This window comes from Trachurus japonicus, chromosome 9, assembly GCF_045865225.1.
Source record: "Trachurus japonicus isolate A0001 chromosome 9, Traja_1.0".
Classification (NCBI taxonomy): Eukaryota; Metazoa; Chordata; class Actinopteri; order Carangiformes; family Carangidae; genus Trachurus; species Trachurus japonicus.
The window spans coordinates 23,796,145-23,806,730 of NC_140915.1; the positions used below are offsets into that span (position 1 = coordinate 23,796,145).

At 38.0% G+C, this 10,586-nt stretch overlaps 1 protein-coding gene across 1 annotated transcript; it reads right to left on the reverse strand.

The window, feature by feature from the left end:
- Positions 1-8,340: 8,340 nt before the first annotated feature.
- On the reverse strand, positions 8,341-10,157 carry LOC146981448 (beta-1,3-galactosyl-O-glycosyl-glycoprotein beta-1,6-N-acetylglucosaminyltransferase-like). The gene is made up of 4 exons (XM_085788168.1): positions 9,850-10,157; positions 9,639-9,732; positions 9,066-9,470; positions 8,341-8,961 (listed from the first exon to the last, which is right to left on the reverse strand). The coding sequence occupies exons 1-4, from the start codon at positions 10,155-10,157 to the stop codon at positions 8,482-8,484; spliced, it is 1,287 nt and encodes a 428-aa protein (XP_085644294.1). The 3' UTR covers positions 8,341-8,481.
- Between the last annotated feature and the right edge of the window lie 429 nt (positions 10,158-10,586).

Sequence of the window (10,586 nt, forward strand, 5' to 3'; positions counted from 1 at the left end):
TTTCTGTTTGTTTGTTTTTTTCCCATTGACCCGGCCTGTATTTGGGGCCGGCCTTTATTTGTTCGTGTAAACCACGCCCCCGGCCATTATAACAGACCCGGCTATTAAATAGATACCGGCTACTATTAGAGGAAATACGGTATCTATCTATCTATCTATCTATCTATCTATCTATCTATCTATCTATCTATCTATCTATCTATCTATCTATCTATCTATACCCCTCCCTATTTTTTAACCCCTCTGTCTCCTTTTTTTCTTTCTTTCTTTCTTTCTTTCTTTCTTTCTTTCTTCTACTCCTTCATTTGTATTTTACTTAACTTTTTATATCCTTCCCTCTCTATCCATCCATCCATCCATCCATCCATCCATCTACCTCTTTCTATCTATCATCCCCCTCTCTCTTTTTCTTCTTTCTTTCTTTCTTTCTTTCTTTCTTTCTTTCTTTCTTTCTTTCTTTCTTTCTTTCTTTCTTTCTTTCACTCCATTTCTGTCTTTTTACTTCTTTGTTTGTTTGATTGTTTCTTTCTTTCTTTCTATTCCTTTTCTCTTCCTTTGTTTTTACTCCATTTCTTTCTTTCTTTCTTTCTTTCTTTCTTTCACTCCATTTCTGTCTTTTTACTTCTTTGTTTGTTTGATTCTTTCTTTCTTTCTTTCTACTCCTTTTCTCTTCCTTTGTTTTTACTCCATTTCTTTCTTTCTTTCTTTCTTTCTTTCACTCCATTTCTGTCTTTTTACTTCTTTGTTTGTTTGATTGTTTCTTTCTTTCTATTCCTTTTCTCTTCCTTTGTTTTTACTCCATTTCTTTCTTTCTTTCTTTCTTTCTTTCTTTCACTCCATTTCTGTCTTTTTACTTCTTTGTTTGATTCTTTCTTTCTTTCTTTCTTTCTTCTCCTTTTCTCTTCCTTTGTTTTTACTCCATTTCTTTCTTTCTTTCTTTCTTTCACTCCATTTCTGTCTTTTTACTTCTTTGTTTGTTTGATTCTTTCTTTCTTTCTTTCTTTCTTTCTTTCTGTCCTTTTCTTTTTTCTCTCTTGTTTCAATCTTTCTTTCTTTCTTTCTTTCAACAATTTCTTCAGCTCATTCAGCATTGCTTCCAGCATTCACACCATTTCCATTCTTGGAAATGTTTTTTCTAGTTATTCTCCGTCCTCTTCCGGACGCTTTTTCGATTCGCTACTAGTCCTGCAACTCGAAGAGTTGCAGGACATATTATATATCAAAACGTGCGTCTTGATCGGGATCGGTGTGCTATTACTTTTCTCAACAGTTTACGAATTTTTCGCGACGTAGTCGCGAAAAACTGTGCAAAAATTTTGCATGTAAGTCAATGGGACGGGCGGAAAAAAAAGAGCGAAAAAGACCAATCATTGGAGTTTAACAAACGTCTACTGCTCAGGCATACTTTCACCTAGAGACTCCATTTAAACTTTAAACAGTAGACACAAGTCTTGTGTATTGTCGTATTACTCCACGTTTTGATAGGTCATATAGTTTTTGATCAATCCCTGATCAATGACCATGATCATTTTTGGAGAAATTATGAGTTTATAATGGGTGTGTATTGCATGGAATGTTCGTGTCAGAGTGCGTGACATCATCGGTTAGAGTGGGAGAGAGTGAAGAAACATTCTGTATTTTTTCTGGATAAACTGTCAGCACGGCCACAATTTTCACTCTACACACATAATTTTTTCAGAATTTGTAAGACAAACTTGTTATCTCTCATGTCATGTGCTCAAAATATCAGAGAGACTTACAGAATTGACAGAATCAGCCTCTGAGTGCGGCCACGTCTGTCTCTGCTCCTCATTGAGTCCAATACAAATATTTTCTGAGAGGAGCAGAACGGCCTGATGTTTTAAAACTGCCAGCGTCGCCAAAATATTTACTGTAGAAACACCAAATCGTACCGAAATTTTCATTAAGTCCTTAGAGCAACGTTGATCTGTGTTTTGTTCTGATAGGAGTTACCGTTTTGTCATGCTAAGCCTAAATGTGAGACCGGTTTAGAGGCAGAAAATGGCTCTTTTTCTCCACGTTTCTGTCTGTCTCAGCCTGCGGGGGCCCCTATCGCCGTGGTAACCTCTTTGATCCTCAGGCCAGAGCTCGTTAACTTCATAAACAATCCACCTGGCGCTCGTTTAAATGTTTATAAACACAGACACAGCTAAATCAGACTGACACAGGATGCAGCTACTAACTAACTATGTGTCAAGTCAGTCACACACACACACACACACACACAGACAGACTCTAGAGCCAGCTTCATGTGATTACAGTCACACACACACACACACAAAAACACACACACACGTACACACACACCTTCATGTGATTACAGTCACACACACACACACACACAAAAACACACACACACCTTCATGTGATTAAAACACAGTTAACGTGCAACAGAATTTAAACTTAAGCCATGATTTAATCTGGTTTTAAAGTTAAACCTTGTTGGTGTCACACACACACACACACACACACAGGTAACCTAATGTGATTACAGCTCCTCCATATCAGTGCTTATAGAAAGATGATCATGTGTCTGTCTGATCAGCTCTGTCTTGCGCTTAAGATCGTGGGTTTGATTCCCATGTTGACAGAGATGGCAAAATCGGCAGTAGCTCCCGCGGCCCATTCAAAATTTCCCGAGAGGAAATTTTCTAGTTGATATTATTGACCTACATTACAGTAACTGAACATCTTCCTGTTGATGATCTTCCTGTACAGGTCATCATCCACGATACTGTTGTTAGAAACACAAGCACAATCAAAAGAAAAGAAACGCTTGTAGCTAAAAGAACAACTTTATTACACCGACACATTTAGGGGTCATCAACGGTCGAATAAAGTTCTTATCTTAGCTACAAAAAAGAAGAAGAAGAAGCTTGATGATTCTGATGAATGCTACATTTGTCTTGTCCTAATTCCTGAACTAGAGAAAAGCATTGTTATAACTATACCATTGTCCCGATTGAGTAAGTCTTCTAATGTAAATCTTTAAATGAAAGATGTAAGGGTGATGGAGGCATTCTGCAGTGAGGCGTCCGGTTAATGACGTCCGTCCCTTTGTACACTATCTTTAAAATTAGAGTTAGTTGGTAGCACAGGACTGGCTGAAAACTGCTGTGTGCCTCCAATAACCATTTGTTCTGGTTGGGTGATTATGACAAATCAGGTTAAAGATAAATATCTGCAACAGAATCAACCTACCTAAAGTTGACAGAATGTCTGGAACCAGCTTTTTGCCTTTCTGATGTTATGAGCGTGTCCCTGACGTGTGTCTAGGCTACATGATTTGATGCTGCATGATTGGCAGACTTAATATTTGCGCAATGTTCCCAATAAAGTGCTTGGTGAATAGACAGTAATGAAGTACATTTATGTGAGTACTTACAAATACATAGTACAGTGTTTTTTTTTTCTTCAAAATTCTGCTCTTAAATTGAATATTATTTATTTTGACTTTTATACCTAGATATTTTATACCTAAGATAAATACACTGTTGCCCATAAAGTTGGAATGATTTTGTTTTCAGATACATTCCTCTTTTTATTCTTATTTATACACATCAGGGATCACCTTTGACCAGGTGCAATGATTGCATACTGAGTCCCAGTTACCAGTTTTGAGAAAGATATACAATACAATATACTATCAAGAATAAATCACATTGTCACAATCATTATGAGAAGAGGTATAAACAAAACAAAACAAAACAAAACAAATATTCCAACTTTATGGTCAACAGTATATAATAACTCGAGAGACACATAACACACAAAGCCAACTCCCACATTTTAACTCAAAAAACTTGGCTCACAACATTTTGGAGTAATATTTAACCAGGAGGTCAGGAGTGACTAAATGAAATGAAATGGAAAATGTGTCCTACCTGTGAATTATTTAAAAGCAGAATATCCGGTTTCATTTCTGTCCTTCCATCATTCCCCTTATTGCTGCCTCATGATTTCTGCCCAGCTGGGTGGACTTGTCCTGGTAGAAGGAAAGTAGAGCACTGGAATAAGAGAGTAACGACACGCATTGGTCCAATGGAAGCGCCACCTGATGGTGGAACATGGGTATTGCAAAAGTGCCCAAGAACTGACATCTCTGCATTGTTGGTGAATGAGCAAGTGCGATATTTTCAATAATTTAAGGACATTTCTAGATCACCCACGTTAATGGGGGGGGGGGGGGGGGGGGGGGGGCTGTTGCTACGGGCAACATAGCATCATTGAGGACCCTTTACAGATAAACATTAACACATAGGCTAGTAAAAAAACAACAAAAAAACAACAACAGTTTTCAACATGAATGTTTCAATCTACATATTATAATAAACAAATTATAAGTGTAATTTGATATGACCAAGACACCTAAAAACAAAAACACGGCCGTTTTCATCAATTTAGAAGCAAGTGGGCAACACACATACATTGGAGTGAATGGGTTTTCTGGGCGCTTTTGCAATACCCATATCCTGCCACTCGGGGCGCAAAACCCTTACCACGGGAGTCAATGGAGGTAAAATGAGACTTCCTGTCAGCATTTTTCAAAGTAAAACCACCAAAAAGAAAAAAAAAAATCCGGATATCAGCATGAAAACCCATTTCATCCTTTCAGGACATATTTAAGGCAAGGCAAGGCAGTTTTATTTGTATAGCCCATTTTTACAAACAGTTGTCTCAAAGGGCTTTACAGAGCGTCGTAACAACATCCTCTGCCCTTAGACACTCACATTGACCGAGCAAAAACTCCCCCAAAAATTGGAGAAACCTCAGGTTGAACAATATCCCTCAGCCAGGACAGGCAGACGTGCAATAGATGTTGTATACAGACAAGAAAACAGTTTATAACACTGGTGGTGGTTATAAATAAAAACGCATAGCCTATGCAACTAAAAATACAGCCAAAAAAGAAAATCTGCATAACAGCTGCTGTTCACCTTGTGCAACAATACAATTTACAAACAGAAAGGGGCACAGACGAAATAAATGAAAATTAAAAATACAAAGTCCACTGCTAATCTGACAGGTCATCTGCATTGGGCCACATCACATCAAGACCTGAGTGTGTTTCCTAGATGGGAATCAGCTGTGATGGATCTATTTTCATAGTGTGTAAAAATAACATTATGAGCCACATTTTATTTGATTGGAAGGTTTGAAGGTTCTTTTGACATGATTGCTGAGTTTCTCTCCAAAATGATGCTTTTTGGAACAACTGTAATTTAAGGAATTGTGATATGACTTACCTGATTTTTATCTATTTTTTCAGATTTGAAATACTTTGTTGTGACACAGCAATGTAAAAATTAAACTCAGCCAGCAACTCGTCCTCTCTGCTGCTACTGACAGGATTTTCAGAATAAAATAACATACGACAAAAAAAAACCCCAAAACAATCAGACCTCCATACTGTAACAATTTTCTTCATCCACTCATGCGAGGAGCAAAGCATTAAATGCTAATTTATCCTTCTAATTTGTTTTTTGGTGTCACAACATTATCGGAACACTATACTTTAGCTACATTTTGGCTCCTCTTCAAAAAGGACCTGTAGGGCCTACAGGTCCTTTTTGAAGAGAAGCCAAAGTCTACAATGTAGGCTATTCACTTTTGGGGAGTCGCTTACCACACAAATCAGGCAAAAACGTTTTAATCACTTAAATTTACATCGATTTACACTGGAACTACAGTCGGTGTCAGATTTATCACACAGACTATTGCTCCTGCCAGGAATGTGTTAGCTACGTCTGTTTTCCCGTTGAGAAGTTTTATTTTATTGTAGGCTAGGCTATTTACCTAACCTTACCTAACCCTAAACCCACATCCATGTGTTGTACTTCTTAAATACATAGAACAATACATCATATAAAACCATTCAGTCTGTGTGTGTGTGCGTGTGTGTGTGTGTGGTGTGCATGTGGTAGTACGTCCTCCATGTACTAGTGTACTTGCTAAATGTATTTTATTTATTTTGTGGTAGGAGAAGATTCACTCACATCCATTTTGTTTTGTGTCGCCTTCATACAGGAATAAACCTGAGTGTGAACCCACCCCTGGGTCAGAACACAACCAGTGTAGCCGGGGCCTGCAGACCGTCCCGGCTACAACTGCAGCGCTGCAGCTGAGGTCAAGGCATGCCTTGACATAAAATTCCACCTGGAAATTGAATGATTTATTTTTTATGGTTTTTAGACACTGTTATTATATATTTGTTTTTTATTTATTGTCAGTATAATTGTTTTTATAATTTCAAGCTTTCAAAAATGTTTGATCTGTTTTACGTGATGTGAAAAAATTATTACATTGTCATGATTGTGTCATGACAGTCAGTTTATCCTTCATGATATGTTAATGACAAATAAAAATGCTACCACTTTACTTGAGGTCAGAGAATTTCTTCATTACACTGTCATAATGGTGTCATGACAGTCAGTTTTGGGTATCCTGTCCACATCCTGTCAAACAACAATGACCATGTGCTAGATTTGTTCTGTAACCTTGCACATCTAATTAATAATCATTATGTCAACTAAACAGAAAATATTTCATTAATGTCAAGTTGTCATGACAAGGCCCTTTTCTGGTAATGTCACTTTGAGTAATGTCAAGTTGTCATAATAAGGACATCCCAAACAAATTTAATGTCAAGTTGTCATGACAGACAACTTCTGGTTATGTCACCTTGATTAATGTCAAGGTGTCATAATCAAGACAACCAAAATAATGTCAACTTGTCATTACAAAAACGAATGACACTTAATGACAACAGTCATAAATGTTTAATGACATTGACTTAATGTTTATGACACGTTTATGACTGTGACATGACACTGTTATGACATTGTCATGTCACTCTTATGACGCTACCTTCAAGTAAAGTGTTACCGATTGTTCTTTTTCGCCTCTCGCCTCTCTATGAGTGATGAGAAAATATTTTCTTCACAAACAAATGGACAGGTAGAGTACAGGGACTGCCCACTGTGCAGGTGTCCACATTTATTTGACATTTATTTTATTTGCCTTTTTATTATATTTATATACATTTGTTTGTGGCTTGAAAGATATTAATTAGTTGTAAAGTATGTAAAATGTTTTACCTCATTAAAGATTTGTTCCTCCTCAACAGTCTTTTAAAAAGTATATATCATACACCACACATTGCAGAATTAATTAAACTGAAAGTACCACACCCATGACATCCGTTGCAGCAGCAAACCCATCAAGGCTATTCATTGATCCCTTCATTTTAGCAAAAGTTATTTCCTTGTGCCTTGTCTGCTTCCTACTTGTTGCTCCTTGACCTCAATAGAAAAGCCAACAGAAACATTCAGTAGTAACAGAAAATAGAATAATAAAATAGAATGAGGCTACTGTATGTGCATAACAGACAAAAATGAAACATCACAGTTGACAGTCTTTCCAGTATTTGGTTACAGATCGCAACTATTTGAATGAATGATGTAATTAAGTTCATAAGTCAAACCTATGATAAGGAGGTACAAAAAGTAAGTTTCATACAGTGGAAAACACAGATTTATCTAATTTAAATAAGCAAAATATCAAGGGGGGGCAGCATCATCTCACTGTGGCTCATTTGGATTGATGTGTGAGGTGTTAAGTGTCAGGTGTTGAGTTAAAATATTTTTATCCCAAGAAGCCTGCATGATTAGTATATACATTGATTTATTGTTTGCATTGCATTACCCTGGACGCCCCACCTCTAGTCCTGCAAAATCCCTTAGGACTATGTCCCTTCTGCCATCAGATCCTCAATAGTTGTAGGTAATTATCTTCATGTGCGCAGTAGCTAAGTGACTTCCTCTGTCCCCTGACATCATAGTGTTGAAAAATCAATCACAGGCTCCTGCTTTGTCAGTCATGGTGCTGGCTGCCTTTAAACCTGGCAGTGACCTAATAATAGTTACGTTAGAAAGTGACGAAGCAAGGGGATTCCTCACCAGAGCACCCTTTTTTCTTAAGACCATAGATTTTAGAAATAAAAAAAATTCCTACAATTTTTAATCATGTTTTCTGTGACCAAACTTCACCACTGCTTATGAAATAATAAAAAATAAATAAAAGCTTATTGTATGTTGAGGTTTGAAATGTTTGTTTAACTCCAGATATATAGGCTTTTAGTCGGACAGCTTGTATAGCTGTCCTTATTGTGGTTTTATGGCCATTTCTACCAGACTTGGCCTATTTTACTTTTAATGGCATAGGTTCTGCGGACACAGTCGCCACCACATGAGTAGATGTCCATAAGTGATGATTAAGCCGAAAGAATGATTGAGACTTTTGTTTTTTAGGAAGACCCTATACAGACTCTACCTTTACAGTAGGTAAATTCCAGGCTTACAGCATATTAGATTGTTACGATATTAGCAGCACAGGACCTAATGTCTGTGTTTTACTTATCACAACTGGAAATATAAAGCTAGAAAAGTAGTAGACCTAATATTACTCAGCCAGTGCCTTTTGTCTCAGATACTTCTCCAAGCAGTAGATGGGAATAGGATCAGTGTCCATGTCAAACTTATTGGCAAAGAAATGATGCTGCTCAATCATCCATTTTAAGTCTCCAGGGCCGTATACACAGACTTCCCTGACATGGTTTCCATTACACTCTGGGTACACTGCTTGCACAGCATCTTCTGACCCCTCCTGCCCCTGCCACTTCACCAGCCGTGCTACTGAATGCATGTCTGACATGTCATATTTGGGGTGGGGCCTCAATGAACCAGGAACTCCATTCATTCGCTGAATGGTTGCCCAGAGAAATTCATCTGGACTGTAGGTGTCTTTGGCCCACTCGATCAGAGTCTGTATTCGGCTGTCCTCCAACACACTGCGGATGTAGCCTCGGCTAACCACCATGTAGGCATTTCCTGACAAAATGGGAAGGTTGAAGGGAGGTGGATCCTTTGCCTTTCCTGTCCCCTGAGATGGTTGAAATGCTTATGATCATTTAGGTCAATCTGAATAGAGAGATTTTGCAGCAACAACAGTAATCAATATGTAACTCAGATATTCAAAAGACGTACCTGGATGTTTCCATTAACTATCTTATGAGAATATTTCACCCTCCACTTCTTCCTATCAGGCATTTGTTCCGACTCTAAGCTGTTGCTGCCCTTCAGTGAACGCAGCATCCTCACCATCTCCAAGTTGGTTTTCAGGGGGAAATCCTGGCCACAAAGGTTGATGAAGTATTTCCATTTTGTGCTAGCATTATACAGGTCAGCCATACAGTTAAGGTCAGCCTGGACGCGTGGCCAGGCAGCATAGACCACACTCACAGGCTTACTGACCATGAAGACATTTGGGAAACAGGAAGAAATGGCCATGACAGCAGAGAAGAACGAGGGCTCTGACTTTTTGTCCACGTGGATGCAATATAGATTATGAGGAACATAGATGGCCCGCAGCAGTCGCTCAAAGTTCTGCACCTACAGTACATGGAAAAATAAATGATGCCTTTGATTATTCAACTGAATTTAATTTGTAACATTTGTGAATTGCCCATTTAATTGACACTGGTGGCTTCTGTGAAGTATTCAGAGCTACTTCACAGTTTTAACATGTATTTGAATTTAGATTCAGGGTTTAGAATTTACCTTATGATGAATGACTATAGAGTAAGCCAGTGGGAAGTCCTCTTCTTCTTGGCTTAACGAAACTGTTAGGTATTTCCTGCTTAACTGGAATTTCCTGTAAATAAACAACAAGATAAATGAACAATAAGCAAATAGCACAAGGTAGTCATTTCTGTAAAATAAATATTTAACTGTCTTATACAGTATGTAATAATCGTTTAGAGCAACACACCTGCAGTCTCTGGTTTCATTAATGTAATACTCATTGGGCAAGTGAATGCTCTTGCGAAAGTCTCTAGTGATGCTCAGTAATTTGGCTTTTTCCAGTTCCTCCTCGTCTCCCTTCAGGATCGCTGAACAGTTGCACAATGTGTCTGCGACACCATCAGCATCGGTGTATTCCAACCAGTCATACCCGAAAATGTGAGTAGGAGCCCAGCTTGTCTTTGGGTGAATGAGTAGGGAAAGCATCCATACTGCTCCCGCCACAAGACTGATCTTCAGCATCAGTGGCAGCCAGCCCCCGTTCAATAGATTCATTATTTGAGAATAGAGTCTTAACAAGGAAACTTTAACAGAGTGAGTTCTGTATATAGCCCACGTGCACTCAGATTTAAATATCTTACAAATACTAACTGATTTTCTGTTTCTTCTTATGAAATATTACGTGTCTAAGACCTGCAATCATTACAATAAACTTAGCATTTTTAGAAGTTCCTCTCTGGATCCAGGGTGATCAGTTGCTTTGCCAGTTATTGTCCCTGCAAGAAAATAAGAGAAGAGAAGAGATGTGAATGCATCCATTCTATACACACGTTTTAAGGGTAAAATAAAAATGTGGACATACAAACTTCCTGTTGCCATGTAAATGGTTAGTTTTTTGTTGTCTTTATATGACTTTATATGGCCAGTCATTCAAATGTCATAGCACAGCCACATCTGCTTTCTTGTTACATGCTGATTGTGTGC